Here is an 18,628-nt window from a genome sequence, read left to right as displayed (position 1 = left end):
GTGACCCTTCTCATAGCATTATACATGTCTGTAAGGATATGTGCTTTGCATTATAGATACTAAGGCAAGTGATGTGAAGTCATTAGCTTCTATGTACGAGTTGCACTGTCCTGAAAATACTTCTGGTGCAAACTTTGTTTGCTTTTGACTATTAATTTATTTCAGAAATTACAACGTATACTAAATATTAATTAAAAGAAAGCTTGAATCAATACTTCCTATATTTCAGCAATGTTACATTACCATCTTCATGGGAACATAAAACTATGATAAGTGCATTCAGGCACTAACAAACTAGCAAATGAGGCTGAAGAGAGTAACTATCATTGTTCCTAGAGTCCTAAAAGTGCCCTCCTAGCGGGCTAAATTGGGTTGTCTTGGCTGGTGTTCTCATGATGCATGCTTCCCAAATTTGGAGCAGTCTCATGCACTAGAGATGAGGCTGATTCCATGAACAATCTTTCATATTTATATTTGCTGCAGTGTAGTAAATTGGCTTTTTTCCATTGTATTCTGTGGTGGGTCCAGAGCATGGAAAGCCAGAATGGCTATACTGGTGAAACCAGATGTAGTCTTTGTGTTCGGATATCCTGATATTAGCTGTCCTGCTGTTTGGCCATAGTAGGACAGTTTACAGCTGCAAGAGACCTGGTATACTCCAGGTAGATCTAGGAGAAGAGTCTGGTCTTTGGTGGAGTAGATAAGGGATGCCAATTTCTTATATGGTTTATAACAGGTCGTCAGGTCATATTTCTTTAGAATTTTGGTTAACTTTTCAGAGGTGCCCAGGATATAAGGAATGGTGATAGATTTAGTGTAATCTTTATTATGAAGCGGGGGAAGAGATTGTGTTTAACTGGTTTTAATATTTTCTGGATTTTTTTGGGGATTGTAGCCATTGACTAAGAATGTGTTAAGGATGTGGTTTAGTTCAGAGGTTAGGGCACTGTCATCTGAACAGATTAATTTTGCTCTGTTATATAGAGTTTTTATAACCCATATTGTTGTGTGGTGGTTGGATTGCTGGTGAATGTATCTGTCTGTATGGGTTGGTTTTCTGTAAACAGAGAAAATCAAGGATCCATCAGGCTGGCATGTAATCAGAGTGTCCAGGAAAGGAAAGCTGTTGTTTTTTTTCTTTTTCCAAGGTGAACTAGATTCTGGGGTGTTGGTTGTTTTTAGTGTGTAAAGAAGATGTGGAGTGTATCTGAGCCATATGGCCAAATAGCGAACACATCATCCACGTAGCATAGCCAAACAGTGGGTTTTTGTGGGGCTGAGTTTAAGGCTTTTTCTTCAAAAGTCTCCCTAAAGAAATTGGTTGGAGTGGTAAACCCATGGATGTTCCCTCTATCTGTTTGTAGAATTTTCCTTACAAAACAAAATAGTCTGAGTTCATTGTGAACTGAAATTGGGCTGAGATATCAGGAGGAAATTTGGCTTCAATGAACTCTAAGGTATCTTTGAATGAGACATTCGTGAATAGGGAGGCATCAAAACTGACCATTATGTCAGCATGTTGGAGTGAGAGGTTTTCTATACAGGCTTTGAAGTATGCTGAGTTTTTTTACGTGTGATGGTGTGTTAAATTAGGGGGAATCAATGCCCCATCACATCCCATTCACTATGGGATGTAATGGCACATTTTGTTTATGGATTTTTGGTAGTCCATATATTTGGGGGGGGGGGGGGGTGTCATCATCATCAATGTCATCATCAAATTGATGATGACACCCTCAGATCCATATGATAGTACTACATGAAAAATTTACATCATTACTAACTATCTACAATTTTCCTCCAGATCTGTTTACTTGTCAAGACACGATCTTATATTTCTGTCGTCTACGACACTTTGTACCCTATCAAACCACCTATATCTTGGTCTTCCTCTGGGTCGTTTTCCTGCCAACCTGGCAGAGAACACTTGTTTTGCCAATTTTTCCTCGCCCATTCTGTTTAAATGACCATACCATCTGAGATTAGCTCTGTTAACGCATTCCTGAATGCTGACAATGTCGAGTTCTTTCCTAATATCCTCATTTTTAATATGATATTGCCATCGATGCCATCTGTTCATTCCTCTAATCTTTCTCAGGACTCTCATATCTGTGGTCTGTAGTCTTTGGTCAAGTGTTTTACTTCTGACCCAGCTCTCAGATCCATATGTTAAAACTAGTTTGAACACTGTCTTGTATACAGCTAATTTAGTTTTCCAACTAATTTCTCTCTTATTCCATATGAATTTATTCAATTGACTACCTTCTATAATAGCTTTATTGATTCTGTTGTCTATTTCCATATTTAGTTTACCATCTTTACTAAAAATCGTGCCTAAGTAGCTGAAATGTTTTACCTGTTCTATAGGTTCTCCATTCACAATGCGGCTGATATTTTCAATGCTTCTGCCTATTTTCATTATCTGTGTCTTGTTATTGCTGACCTTCATACCATATCTATTACAACAGTTATTCAATTTAGTCAAAGAATCTTGCAGACTCGTAGTGGATTTATTGATAAGTATAACATCGTCCGCATAAAGCAAAGAGCTGACATTAACATCTCCAATTTTGATATCATGTTTAATACCACTTTCCTTCATAATGTGATCCATATAGATAATGAATAACAGAGTGGATAATGTACATCCTTGTACATTATCCACTCTGTTATCCTTGTACATCATCCATCTTCCTGTACTTCAATTCTAACTGCTGACTTACAACTCAAATAAAGACTAAGTATTGCTTGATATAATGCTCCATTGACACCACATAACTGTAGCGTATTGAATAGCTTCTCTCTTGGCACCTTATCATATGCCTTTTCCAGATCTACAAAACTCAAATAGAGATCTTTGTTATATTCCCATAATTTCTCCACTATTTGTCGTAAAGTGAAGATCTGATCCTGACAGCCTCTATTTGGCCGGAATCCAGCTTGTTCTTCACCAAGCTTTTCTTCTACAATTCTTCTCAACCGTTTCTCAAGTATACTAGCATATATCTTACCAGGAACACTCAGTAGGGAAATACCTCTGTAATTTTCACATTCAGTTTTATTTCCCTTTTTATATATGGGTACCATGAGAGCTCTACTCCAATCATCGGGAATTCGTCCCTCTTTCCAGGCCTTCTGAACTATGCAGTGCAGCCACTGTAAGACTTTTATACCACCATACTTACAATAACACCATACAAGAGACCAAAGTGGATGACTGTGATAAATGGGTAACTACAGTGAGTTATGACATCCAAACTCAATGATATCCATGTAAATATATGAAACTGCCAATTCAAATGTCTGTTATTTACTGATGATCTGAACATTAAACATTATCTAACGTAAGAAAATTCAGAAAACTGATCATTCTGTGGTCACTTAATTGCATTTATACCAATTACCCAAACAATGAAACTTTGCTAAAATTGAAAAAGTGTAAAAAGTTTGAATCTCGGTCATTCTAATGTCTGTTAATGTGTAGTTTTTATTTCAACATGAATCCCACCTAACATCAGAAATGCTGGATAATTTGCAGTTTAATCAACAGAACATGAAACTATCCATCCCAAGATCACATTATTTCAAATAACCAAACCCTCTCACTAGAACCAAGAGGTTGAATTTCTTATAAACTCTATACATATCAACATCGCATTTCAAACCATAAATAATACTTAGGCAAGGTATGTAACAAAATTTTGTGTTATTGATATCTAGTTATGTAAAAACTTAATTTATTAAATCCATTATTTTAAAATTCACAAAAATATACATTAACATAACCATACTGTTTGGATCTCAACTGAAAGTTATCACAATTTATAAAACAATTTGTCACAATCTTTTAAAACAGCTTATAATGCCAAACTTAGTTTGTTCTTTTGCAAAACAGTACCAATATTAGTCTTTTTGCTTGAGAATATAAATGTCTCTGTGCCTCTCCAACAATCTAATATCTTTTTCCAGATGAGTCAGTTCTGCTTCTAATCGTTCTTTTCTCATTTTTTTCCTGAGTGTGTCAGTAACAAGAGAAAGTCCTTGATATTCATGATGCACTTCTTTCCAGTTTTCTCTCAGACCCTATATAATATAACAATGAAAACAGTGTGTTTGTTTAAGATTTTTTATTTTTCTTCTAATGTTCAACCTAATGAAGCATTACTTTTTTAAGCATACTCCCCCCCCCACCTCTATACAGTAATCTTATATTTGCAGTTTTATCAATCATAATTGGACAAATATTACTTATGTGCCAAATATGATTATGGTAGTATTTTCCAGATGTTCTATAATGCAATAAACTACTGCTCTATTTTTTTTAAAATGATTTTTATAGCAATCTCACACATGAAAAATTGTGAAAACAAATCACATACAATTTTGCTGGCAATTACTGCTTCTACCAAGTAGCTGACATTCATCTTTAGTTTCATATAATTACACTAACTGCATAGGCATATGGGTTATCCAAATATTTAGCAATATTCACCATTCCATTTACAGTGGAATGGTAGCTATTGCTATTCCTGACTTCTGGACTTGGCAGCCCTTCTTTCATGATATTTCTGGTACAATGTGTTTTGGTTTGAGCATCAGTTAACAGCATTCAGCATCTCTTTTATCAATAAGTGATATATACTCTCATTTCCATGTGAGCTAATTCATATTTTCTCAAACTGCACTTGATTTTGAATATGTCAAGATTTACAGACAAAGAAGAGAAACAGAGTGAAATGATTTCATGATAAAACAGAAAAAAAAAAAAAGAGCTCTGTCTGCCCAAGAATTCCGGCACTGGCAGTGTGAGTTGCTGTACTCGCACTACCAGTGCAAGTATAGCAACTCAGCCCATCTCCACAGTGCTAATATACTATAAGTTTCCAATCTTCTGTATGTAGGATTCGCATACATAGATGACCTCTCATTAACTTGAAAACCTATCCATAGTTTTACTGATGATAGTAGGCTCTATTTCTTCTTTTTCATTAAAAGCCTTGTAATGTTGAAATATTCCAAATGATATCTTTGATATCTAAATCTCCAGACAATATAAGATTTTTCCATATCCTGATTAGTCTCTAGTTTGTTGGCGGCTGAGGATAAGATGTATCCTCAGCTTCCAAAAAAAAAAAAAAAAATCTTTTCTAGTGAAGACACAAATGCTAATCATACATAAAAATTCCAAGCAGACAACTTCAAAATACTGTTCTCACCAGTGGTGCACTCAGGATTTAAGGGAGGGGGACTGAGATGAGTAGACGAGTTGAGAATACACACTACAAATTGCATACGACCTATGACTGAGTATCTGCAATGATCACTAATACATGATACCAGTGATCTCCTCTGGCCCTGCTCGGGCAAACGAAGTAGTGCTCGAGCATTACTTCGTTTACCTTGCGTTCACAGCGGCCGTGATTCCCAAGAGCTATAGGGTATTCCAACCTTATGTGACTGCTAATTCATAAGTAATATAAAAATAGAAGACATGACACAACATAAATAAAAAAAATTAATTTTAATTAGGAAAAAATTTTTGGAAAATTTTATAGTTTTTTTTTCCTTTTTCTTTTTTTTTGGGGGGAGGGGGCAGGGCCTCTAAGTGCGCCACTGGTTCTCTCCTTTCAAACATACACCAAAAACCTCCCTGAATAAACTCACTCCAGTCACTTTTTTCCAGATATTCTGTTTCTGCCTTTATAAGTAGTTCAGAGAAAGTCAGAAACTGGCTTCTGTTGTTCTTCCACCTTTCTCTAAGCCTGTAAAATAAAATAGAAACTATATGTAGCTGCTGGTTTACAGTTCAGATTGAAAACTAGTGAACCAACTTCTCTTTCTCATGTTTCAGTCAATATACCTCTATCCTGTGGAAAGTCTTCCTGACTGCTTTCTCCAAGAACTAGTTTTCTGCTATTCTAGAAACATGTCAATAAATTTCTTCTTAACGTCTGTACACATTGGCGTCCTATCCTATAAGTTTACAAATCTCTTGTAGATGTGGTTATTATATATGGCATATTTCAGCTGGCATTTTCCTGGTTAATCTTGCACACATACTATGTTTTCTATTCAATGTCATTTATGTTGAAATTTTTGATAAAGGCTGACCAAATATAGCAGAGAATCAATTCATGGTTCTTACTGCACTGGGTGGGGATGTGTATAATCTCTGTAGCATATTTAATCTTTCATTCACACATTTTGTTAGAAACAGCTGGTATTTCTGACTCAATCCAAATAACACTGTAATATGTATGTACTTTTTGCCTTATTTTTTCCCAGCTAATTTGCCTGACCCATATAACTGATTTCACATGCATGATTTATATAGTATAGTATAGTATCCACTCAAGTTTTTGAGGGATGGGTATGGCATATCAATGATCTAAGAATGAATGTGATTCAATGGATTAGAATGAAGATAACTTTTAGTAGACTTCAAGATCCTACCCCCATTCCATCTTCCTTTTACATTAGACTCAATGGCCTGTCGTGGTCAAGTAACTTGGCATTTTAGAAACCTGATTACTGTTATGAGAAAGCAGTTAATACCATCTGCATTGTTAGCTTGTATGTAAACTGCATGTGTTCTTCTGGCTGGTTTGAATGTTTCATAGGATGAAAAACCCTGCTACTGCATATGAAACCAGCTAATTCACTTTCACTTGGAAAGCCCTGATAAAAGTTCTTCATCTCCTAGATGAGATTCAAACCCAGCTCTTTTCAACCCAAGGGCATTGTTGATACCAACCAAAACAAAGGCTCAGCCTTCAAGATATATCTTGTTATTATTATTGTTACATGAGCACTTTCATGGAGTTCAAAAACTCATCATGAACATTGCATATTATGAACACTCATCATTAACCATTCTTGTATCTTGTTATTATTGTTACATGAGCACTTTCATGGAGGCCAAAGACTCATCATGAACGTTGCACACTAACCATTCTTGAATGACAAAGCACATACAACTGTCTCTGGCAACTTATTCCACTCAACACCAGATAGGGGAAACTAAGGAGTCACCAGAGGCAACTCCTTGTTCTCTCATGTCTAGTGATGTATTGAAATATTTGTTTAGAATCTATAAAACTTCTTTAGTAACTTGTTTTTATCAAATACTCGCTTTTCTACTCATCAGCTGAACTTTGTAACACAAAACTATCAATCTGTCCTCATAAGGAGCATTCCGGACACCAGTCATCATTTTGGTCACTCATCTCTAAATCTTCTCTACCAATATTCCATCTCAAGAAAGTGGCAACAAATCCTATGTGCAACAGTCCAGATATAAAGAAGCATATATAAATATAATATCACATAAATAGAGATAAAAGTTTCCTTATTTCTGCTTGTCAGCATGTTTCTTAGCATCTAAGTAAACCTTGAAATATTTTCCCTACTTTGTAATATGTCCTCTAAACTGCGTCTGTATGTCACTATTCCTGATTCCCTAGCCTCATCAATTTCTTGCAGTGCAGTTCTATGTAATACACAGTCTGTAGTTTTTTTCATCTCAAAGTGCATAACTTTACACTCTGACACAATGAACTAGTAACTATTATTCTTTACACAAACTTATCATCCTGCAGGAATTCTACGCCACCACTTGAGATGGCATTAATTATTGCTTTCCCCAAAGATATGATTTTCAGTATCATAATGACATATATGAGGTGTGATAATTTAATTCCCAGAATGCATCTTCTAAAAAAAACTACATTTGAAACTATACATTAATGGCTACTGTCACCTTCGAAATAGTCCCCTTGTGCATTTATACACTGGTTTAGACAATGCTCTCATTTTTGGAAACAAGCCTGTAACACTTTTTCTGGAATACTCTTGAGTTCCTTTATCACATTATGCTTGATATCAGCGATGTCAGAAAATCTTTGTCCTTTTAGTGCAGTCTTTAATTTTGGAAACGGCCAGAAATCACATAGGGAGCTAAGTCAGGTGAATAAGCAGGATGACCTAATTTGGTAATCGATTTTTTGGCCAGAAATTCTCACGATGACTGCACTATGGCTTGGTGCATTGCTGTGATGGATGATCCACTTGTCAGGCCACCATTCAGGTCTTTTTCTCTGAACAAAATCTCGTAATATTTTCAGCACTTCTAAATAGCATTGTTGGTTGACTGTTTGTCCCTGTTCAATTAATTCATAGTGGACTATCCTCTTGTGATCAAAGAAACACAACAACATGGTCTTGAACTGTGAATGTGACATGCATGCTTTTTTTGGATGCGGCAATCTTGCTGCATGCTCTGGCGTTTTGTTTTGGGGTCATACTGGAAGCACCAGGTTTTGTCACCTGTAATTACTCTTGGAAACACGTGCTTGTTTGCAGAAAGGTCAGTCGCAACTTGAACCTGTTGCTTCTGTTCGTCTGTCAAGATTCGAGGCACAGATTTCACAGAAATCTTTCGCATACCCAATTCTTCAGTTAAAATTACCCTGACTGTCTTGAATCCAAATAATCCAAAACTCTGTTCACATTTGCATCCATCATTTTTGTTTTTGGCTGCCTACTTCTGGGATTGTCGTTCACATCTACTCGTGCACCTTTGAAACTCTTATCCCACTCAAAGACACTTGACTTTTTCAGAGCATCCACACCATATGCCACTTTCAACAGCTTCAAAGTTTCAGTAGCAGTTTTGCTGATTTTCACACAAAATTTGATGTTGACACGCTGCTCCAAAATTCGATCACACGTTTTAATGCCAAAATTTATACACAGATCTCTACTGTTTTTTGCAATAGCCAACTAGCAAATGGCTCTATCGGCTTGAGGGTTAGGCATGCATTAGTTAAAAGATGTACAAACACAATTACTCATGTGACTCAAACCAAAGCACCACATGGGCGATGCTACGTGGCAATTCTGGGAATTAAATTATCACACCTATGATACTGAACATCAATGGCTGCAGTACCCTAGCACAGAGCCCTGTAGCATACCACTGGTTAACTGCCTTCTCTCTGATTCATATAATATTATAGATTATATACTATTCTCTGATGTCTGTCCATTAACCATTCTTATCCATGTCCTCAACATCATGTTTGACCCATTTGCTCCAACTTATGCAACAGGGCTCTCTATGTGGTATTCTATCAAATGCTTTGCAAAAGTATTTGAATACGTTCTTTGCTTTTATTCTGTCTATAATCTTCTTTATTTATATTTGGGAGATTAACTGCACGTCTATTGTCACGGTCTAGTTGAATAATCTTATGTCTTAATTCCTATCTTAACTCTTACCTACTAACTCTGGATTGAATAATCATTGTGCAGTTGATGTTCTCTCTCTTTTCTATGTAACATGAGATGCATTAATTTTTATCCTTTGAATTAGAAGTGGACAGATCCATTCTATATTGTCGTGATAAGCTCAATCATAATTATCTAATCAAATCACCTAGTGTGAGACTACTAATCTGCTTATCAGTGGCTTAAAGTGGCCTGAAAAAAGTTCCATATTTGGTTTATTTATTTATTTTAAGCAGGGCTTCTAGATATCTAACCCTTAGTCCATCCAGAATACTAATACTAATGTAGTAGATTAGTTTTAAGGGTTTGTTCAATCACTATGAGTTCAATTAAACAGAATGAGGATCCTCTTTCTCTTAGGGAGAGACCATGGAACACCACTATTCTGCTGATTAACCTTTCTCTTGATTTGGAAAGTGACATCCTTGTTTTTGCAATGCCTGCAAAGCTACTTCTGTCACCTCCACGAGAAGACTACACCAAATTCTAGAATGAATTTGACTCAATCACAGAGACACCAGGTTTCTCTCATTGGAGTAAAGCCTTTACAATTTCAGCATGCCTGCATATGCATGAGCAAGAAACACTCTGCCACCACAGTAAACCCTTTTGCAGCCACAAATGTTCTTATAAAATACCTTTGCCAAGCTAGGCCTGTCATCTCAAGAACACTGTCTGGAATTTCAAAGGACATTTACCACCTCTTTTTTGCCAGTATCATAATGATGTACATACTGAATAACACTTGCTCTGGTTAGTATAGAGCCCTATACTAGTGAAGGCAATAGGATGTTTTGCATTCCCATGCAAAACTTCCTATCAGTATTATTGCTGAAATTTATACTGAACATGCAAAGGCACAATGATCTACTGCAACTTCTTGCATTTAGTGAAGCCTCATTACCTACAGAAGGAATAGCCTATAGTAATAATTAATGAAATTTTGGAAGAGGTACTGTACTACCTCAGTAAACAATAGCAGCAGTTAGCATTATAAATTACCTTCTTACAGAGAACTAGCAATGAGGATATGGACATCTCTATTATAACATCTTTCCAGGTAAAGTAATACCTTCATATCCCTTTCTCCAAGACTATCTTTCCAACTACCATCTCAGGGGAGGAGCAGTACAACTCAATCCCTTATTTGAGAATGTCTTAACATCTAGCTGGCCGAGTGGTTAGCATATCTGCTCTCCAGCCAAAAGGCTGTGGGTTTGAATCCTGCTGTGGCATGGATGGCTGTGATTGTCTGTGAAAATACTAGTGGTGAGCATTGGATTGTGTGGTGGAGACAGAGAGTTGTAGAGCGAGCCCTCCCTCGATGAGTCTTTGGACTCCCTGGAGGTGTCACGTAATAATAATCTCAGGATTAACCTCTTCTTGTAGTATAGTCACAAGAGTTTAATGAAAATTACAAGAATGTCACAATCACAAAACTCGAATCATTGACTGCAGACAGAAGTTGCTAGTTTTCTATTTTCTTGAAAAAGAAATTAATAGAAAATCATCCTCCATCATCTAAGCAGAGAGAGATAGTATCTTTTTTTTGCCCAAATTGCTGTTGTTTGTGCTTGAACAATACTGGGTGGAGCATCATCTATTCCTTCAAGTGAATTCAACAAGTTCACCCTCTTTTGAAAATCTATCTTCTTCACTACCATTCCACCTCCCTGATTCAGTTCTTACTTCTGTCTGAAGGTCCTTTAAAGATGGACAGCTTTACTTGTACTAAACTTTGGTAGGTCCCTCTACCTATCTTGCAAGATATTACAATTTTCTTCTGTTTACCAAATGTAAACAGAAGCAATCTAGAACAGTGTTCATTCCAAAGAAGGATGATGCATCTGCAGCTACTATCTAATTACAGTTACTCCCATCTCCTATCGTATTCATAAGGTCTTAGCTAAATGTTTTCAGTCATGCATCCAGCATGATTTTAAGCAGATCTTCATTCCTGCAGATAGCTGTATTTTTTTCTCTCTTCTCTCTCTCTCTCTGAAGAGAGAGGAATAAAGATGTTCTAATATCCTTTAAATGAGGAAATGAGCACATCATTTCCTTATTTGAATTCCAGTACTAACTTTGGCATCTCTTTAACGCATTCTTGGACCAGAAAGTATCTGACAATGTCTTACTTCAAATTAAAGTATAGTTTGAAGGGACTCAACTATCTGCTGCAGAAGCTTTCTTTCCTCAATTATGTTCTGGAGATTTGCTCCAAAAATTCCCTTACTATCACCCTGTGCTCCAGATCGGTGGGGGGGGGGGGGGGGGTGTATATCAGGAGACCTTGCCTCCTGTTTTCTTCAACTACGTCATCAATAAGTTTCTTTGCTCTCATTTAAGTCACAATGGGTACTCACTTAAAGATGCAACAATGTGTGGTAAAAGTGGAAAAGATTGCTGATGATCAATGTGTAATATGTAAGGCACTAACAAATTGTAAAGTAATCCCAACAGATCAAGTAGCGCAGCAACACCAGCTGCTGTGTGCAGACTTTGAAATAAAGTTGAAGATAAGAACCTTTGGAAGCCATGGGAGGAAGAAAATTAATTAGTTTCGCTTAAAAGAAGAGAGTGTGCGGAACCGTTTTAGGGAGAAGGTATTAGAGAGGATTTCAGATGGACTAGAAAGTGTACAAGAGTGGTAGAGACATAATTCAAAAGTAATTCTAAGTGCTTGATGAAACATCTGGAAAGATTACAGAGCAGAAGGAGGGTTGGTGGTGGAATAATGATGTACAAGAAGCAGTGACGGCTAAGAGAAAGGCAAAGCTGAAGTGGGACGAGTCAAGAGTGGAAGAGGACAGAGAGGAATACAGAGAGAAAAAGCAAGAAGCCAAGAGAGTTGTTGCACAGGTGAAGGCCATGGCATATCATGACCTTTATGATTAATTAGAAACAAAGGAAGGACAGAGAAAGATTTATCGATTGGCAAAATGTAGAAATAAGGCTTCAAAGGACATCGTACATGTGAGGCAGATCAAAGACGCTGAACGAAGAATATTATGGAGGGATGTGGACATCATAAACAGATGGAGAATATACTTTGAGCAACTTTTGAATGAGGAAAATTCGAGGACTCACAGAGAAGATGGGCAGCCTTCTGAGGGGATGGTGCAGAACATCAGTAGAGTGGAAGTGAAGGAGGCCATGAATAGGATGAAAAATGGAAAATCGGTGGGCCCAGACAGGATTCTAGGGGAGGCATGGAAAGCTCTGGGGAAGAAGGAATTGACCTGCTGTGGGACCTGTTCATGAAAGTTTGTCAACAGGAAAATATACCCGAGGAATGGAGGAAAAGTACTCTTGTCCTCATCTACAAGGGTAAAGGGGATGCACAAGACTGTAAGAATTACAGAGGAATAAAGTTGATGTCCCACACAATGAAAATCCTAGAAAGGGTTCTTGATGGAAGACTGAGGAAGGAGGTGGAGATTGCAAAGGAGCAATTTGGCTTCATGCCTGGTCAATCGGCCACAGATGCTATCTTTGGGATACGACAGATGATGGAAAAGTTTCGAGAGAAGCAACAGGAGCTATATCTGGTATTTATTGATGTGGAGAAAGAATATGATAGAGTGCCAAGTCTGGAGGTGTCTGAAGGAGAAGAATACTGGAGAAATATATCAGGTTGGTACAGGAGATATACAGAAATGCGAAGACAAGTGTTCGAACCTGCCTGGGAGTGACAGAAAGTTTTCCAATGACAGTTGGCTTGCATCAAGGGTCTGCATTAAGTCCGTTCCTGTTTAATATTGTGATAGAGGTGGTGACGGAGGAAGTGAGAGAAGACGGTGGACTATGTTGTGTGCAGAATCAAGAGAAGTGGCAGCCAAACTTTCCAGTTTGGCTGCCACTTCTTACACCTCTCTCTTCTTTGGAAGAGAGAGGTGTAAGACCGAGATATATGTGTTGCAAAGTGGATGGCAGTCAGGAGACAGATCTGGAAGGAAATGTCATCAGGAAGGTCAGTGACTTTAGATACTTGGGTTCAACAATGAAAGAGGATCGTGAGGCTGAGAAGGAAGTGGGATGCAGGATACAAGCATGAGGAACTGGAGAGAGAGAGATGGCTGGAGTGCTATGTGATAAGAGGGTGCCGATCAATCTAAAAGGCAAAATTTACAGGACAGTAGTGAGACCAACTATGATGTATGCTTTGGAAACTGTGGCCCTGAGGAAAAATAACATCAGCAGGATGGAGGTAGCAGAGATGAGAATGCTTAGGTGGATGTGCGGTGTGACCAGAAAGGATCATCTGAGAAATGACTATATAACTTTGCTCCTAAGTTACGAACTTAGGAGCAAAGATACAGGAGGCAAGGTTGAGATGGTTTGGTCATGTAATGAGGAAGGAGGAAGAGTATGTGGAAAGAAAGGTCATGCAGATGGATGTGCAGGGGAAGAGGAGGTGCAAATGGCCAAAGAAGAGATGGAGGGAGATGGAGGAGATGGAGGAGTAGGACTTGAGGATGAAGAACTTGGATGTGACTACAGCCCAAGACAGGAAGTTGTGGAGGAGACTCACCACAAACAGCAACCCTACTTATGTGGGAAAAGCTGCAGAAGATAACAACTCATAGCCTCTACTACAGAGGACATGCAGAAGATCAACAAAGCAGTTGACGTCTTACAGATTTAAGGATTAAATATCAATATGACAGTCGAGCATACTTCCTCTTGTCCCCTCTGATAGAAATAAGAAATTGAAGTTTGAGAACTTTGAGTTTTCCTAGTGCAGGATGTCCTTGCATGCACCACTGTTTGGGAGGAGTGGAGATACGTTGGCATTCTCTTTTCTCTAACAAGCTGTTCCCCTTTCCCATCCAATCTAAAATGAGAACTTCTCTTTAAAAAGTCTCACTTAAACTTTAACAGCAACTGTTTGTTCTTAATTACTTCTTTCTTCCTTCCTAAACTTTGCCATAAGTAAACTCTCTCTCTCAGTATTGCCTCAGATGAGTGTAGCTGTACGCTTGCTTACTTGTGATGTGCTATTAGCATTTTCCATGCCAATATAAACCATAGAGGTCTTACTATTTCCTCTCTACTTCAGAATTATGTCTTGCTGCTTTTAGGACTGCATGTGTTTAAGATGATTACTGGTATACTTCTGGATGGATGCACTGATGGAAGAATACCAACTGAAATTGCCTCAGCTGAACAAAGGAGATGGGCTTGAATGCTGCATCATTCCTAATTATCAATGGATCAGAGATGGAACTTTCCTCCTGCCATGAATACACAGATTTAATCAAGTTTAAAATCAGTCATAGTATAAAAACTTTAGCTTGTGTTGCACATTGTTGCTATCACACACACATGAAGCATGTCAGAAGACACAATGCAATAGTGAGGGTTACAGAGAATAGTTTAAAGAACAAAGGTTGGATAACAGAAGTAAACTCCAGTATTAAACTAACATCTGACTGAGGAAGCCTGACATTGTTTTCTAAAGGAGAATTGATGAAATAATCATTATCAATATATAGGTCATGTGAAGAAAGGGAGAAAATTAATAAACAATATTACAATTTTTCAAGGACGGAGTTCACAAAAATGAGTTCTGAGTATCGTAGTTTTATACTCAGAAATGCCTTGTTCCTTATTTTTAAAGTGAAGATAAAGTAATTATGTTTTGTTTATGGTCTTATTGATGAAATGACCACTGAAACCAACAGAAAAGTGGATTTCATGTGTTCTATTTCTTATTGCAGTAAAGTGTCTGTAAAGCAATGAGAGTGAATCAGATGGATAAAGTCCTTAAAAGTGCCAGATTTCTAACATAGATAATGATGAGTTAAGGGCATAAAAATAACATCTCTTCTTCTAAAAAAAACTATGAATTAAAAGCTTCTATCTTGTTGACAAAAAATGAGAAAAAAGAAAAAAAAAGGATACAGTATTATTTTAGGACGGATATAAGCTTTAACACACTGCAAAGATGTCACCAGCATGTCTGCACTACAAAGGCTTTAAATAAATGCTGGAAGAAGCCAATAACTATCTGATTTTATATATAAATGTTAAAGATACCAAGAAATTATAGAAATATATACTTGGTTCAATCCTTTACCCAAAGAAGCAAAACAATGTTTTGTGTGTGAAATATATGCTTGTACTGAGCTATTTAGAGACTAATGACTTCACATTACTTGCCTTAGTATGCATCACATAATGCAAAGCACACAACTTTCGGACATATTTCAACATCTTTCTCTCATCCAGAGATTTTTATTAATAAGGTCTAGCACCTTTTGGTTACTTGTATATAAGATCTATATGACGTCTGCATTACTTCAACCTTGGTATCTTTCCCGGGTTCTGGCTCCCACTGATGAGACCTCAACAAAGGTTGAAACCGGTCTGGGTTGTGGCCCTTCCCATTATGAATAGCTTCTTTTTACATGTCCTAAAGGGTTTATGCTTTGCATTATGGGATACATACTAAGGCAAGTGATGTGAAGTCATTAGCTTCTATATACAAGTAGCTCAGACATGAATATATTTCGCATGCAAAACATTGTTTTGCTTCCTTGGATTAAGCATTAAAACCAAGAATGTAATTTCTTGGTATCTTTAACATATAATAAAACCAAGGTAAAAAAACTTTCAACATACATATATATATGACTGCCCACAGTTGAGAGAACTGTAGCTACAGAGTGCCAAGAAGAGTCAATTCATGTTGGTGGGGAGAAAGGAATAAGGGTATACAAATTCATTACTAACACTTGAAATCACATGCTTCTTGTCTGTCACTGAACTAATTTTTCAACTGTTATACCAGCAAAATAGTTAACCACTTTAAAAACTAGAATGTTCATAAAAGAAAAGCTAACTTTCCAATATGTAATGATTATCCTATTATCAGAATGGATTCACCTTCCTCTGGCAGATGTAAAAGTGTTGAGGGTTCTTTTTACTGATATGTTCTTTTTACTGATATAGACAGTGTACATGATAGTACAATATGAAAAAGTTACATCATTACTAACTTCATATCGACAATTTTACTCTAAATTAATCTGTTATTTAACAAGACCAATATTATCAGATCTTATATTTCTGTGTTCTAAGGTACTTTTTACTGTATCAATTCACCTAAATTTTGGTCTTCCTCTGGATCTTTTTCCTTCCATTTTTGCAAATAACACTTGTTTTGCTAACTTTTTCTTGCTTAATCTGTCTAAGTGACCATGCCATCTAGAATTAGTGCTGCTAACACATTCCTGAATGCTAAAAATGCCAAGGTCTTTCCTAATATACTCAATTTTAATATGATACTGCCATTGATATCATGTGTTCACTCTCCTGATCTTTCTCAGAACTCTCATATCTCTGGTTTCCAGTCTTTGATTAAGTGTTTCATTTCTAATCCAGCTCTCAGATCCATAAGGTAAAACTGGTTTGAAAACTGTCTTGTATATAGCTAGCTTGTGTTTAGACTAATTTCTCTCTTATTCCATTTAAATTTATTCAGTTGACTTGCTACATATTTCTTATATCATATACCTTCCTTCCTACCTTTTGCTAATTCTGCTATTTTCGTGTTTAATTTCATGTTTCATTGTACATAAACACTTGAAATGTTTTAATTCTTCTATAAGTTCTCCACTCAGGATAGTGCTGATGTTCTCATTGTTTATGCCTATTTTACTTTTCTTCGTGTTTTTATTGCTGATTTTCATACCAAATTTATTACAACAGTTATTCAATTTAGTTAGGAAATCTTGCAGACTTGTACTGGATTTATTTAGGAGCATAACATCATCTGCATAAAGTGAAGTGCTGAGATTAACATTTCCAATTCTGATATCAGGTCTAATACCACTTTCTTTCACAAAGCAATCCATACAGACACTGAATAACCTGGGGATAATGTGCACCCTTGTCTCATACCTGATTAAACATCAAACCATCTTAGTGCCTTCGTCAACTCTAACTGCTGACTTACAACTTTATACACTATGTACTGCTCAATATAATAATAATTATTATTATGAGCCTCTGTAGCTGGGTTCGATTCCAAGAAAAGCTTGGAAGCAGCAGCAGCTCTCAAAAACCAACCAAATCTGAATAAATACGGTTGTATTAGGCTTCCGAAGATTTGGGAAACACTCATCACCAGAGGTCCCACCTTACATTCCAGGCCACCTACTACTGCCCTTAGAGGGCGCTCCAACTAGATAAGACTTTAGTGTCACCCACGTGGTTGGACTCAGTATTGTTTATTATTTGTGTGTATGTTACATTAACTGTTTTTGTAATCCCCGTAGATGTCCTAGTGACTAGGACGAAATATTGGAAGTATTAAATTCTATTTTAATTCTTTTTGAGTGTTGTAAAAAAATCCATTAAGCATCCAACATGATGTCCTCACAGCACTTAAGCCTCTACACACGAATTCTAATCATTCATGGAGAAGATTTAGCACGCAAATCTAGGCAACTAAATAGGCTGGCCTTCTTACAACGATGTCGGGATACAAGAGTGATACCGAACTGCGTTAAAATGAAGATAAATTTCCATTCCAAAAAAGCACTTCGTATATATAACCAGGCCAGCCTGGCATTACTACGCGAGCAAATCGCTTCTATTCGTGCTACGCTCTCAGTGACAAACGCCGCCATTGGCTCCTTACATTCAGAGCTCTCCACTGTTCTTAACCCTGAACTTTGGTCGATTCTCTCCGGTATTTCGGAAACAGAGAGAATTTCAAAAAATAAAAAATAAACACGTCAAGAAATATAACAACCTGGTTAAAGACAAACCACAAATTCAACCGTTCCATACAGTAATAAACCTCTTTTCCAAAAGGCTCAACGACAATGCCGTCAGTGCCCTTTGCCTCGGACGTAATTTTGCCGTCGCTCCGAAAGAAGTGCCGGTTCTTGACGTAATGGTTAACATCGAACGGGGGATCGGTTGCTTACTGTGGGAGATAGCCAACAACATCAGACTTGACGTAGCTAACATCCTCGCTCATTCATCGCCGCCAAAAAGTAATTTATCTTATGCCCAACGCACTGCTCTCCTGAAACTATGGAAAGAAAAAAGTATCGTCATCACTAGCACGGATAAGGGTAATGCCACAGTCGTTCTTAACACCAGTGAATACAATCGTAAAATGAACATTATACTCTGCGACCGCGCTACTTACACCCCGCTAGAACACGACCCAACAAAAACACAAGTTAAGAAATTAAAAATCTTACTTAAAAAAGTATCTTCCTGGCCCCCTGACGTCACGAAAAAACTTAAACCTTTCCCCCCCCCCCGAATTTACGGTTTACCAAAAATCCACAAACCCAATTCCCCACTCAGGCCTATA

At 37.3% G+C, this 18,628-nt stretch overlaps 1 protein-coding gene across 2 annotated transcripts in view; it reads right to left on the bottom strand.

Annotated features, from left to right (window-relative positions):
* Positions 1 to 3,694: 3,694 nt before the first annotated feature.
* The window catches only part of LOC150100517 (enkurin), a 119,114-nt gene continuing 104,180 nt past the window's right edge, over positions 3,695 to 18,628 (bottom strand). For both annotated transcript variants that reach the window (XM_090403144.1, XM_090403145.1), the window contains exon 5: positions 3,695 to 4,083. In XM_090403144.1, coding sequence (XP_090259270.1) covers positions 3,904 to 4,083 — 180 coding nt within the window. In that variant the 3' untranslated portion in view covers positions 3,695 to 3,903. The remainder of the gene's footprint in view (positions 4,084 to 18,628) is intronic.

This window comes from Typopeltis vanoorti, chromosome 13, assembly GCF_054136105.1.
Source record: "Typopeltis vanoorti isolate ZY-2024b chromosome 13, IOZ_Tvanoo_1.0, whole genome shotgun sequence".
NCBI classification, from domain to species: domain Eukaryota; kingdom Metazoa; phylum Arthropoda; class Arachnida; order Uropygi; family Thelyphonidae; genus Typopeltis; species Typopeltis vanoorti.
This window is presented reverse-complemented; position numbering and strand designations above follow the sequence as displayed.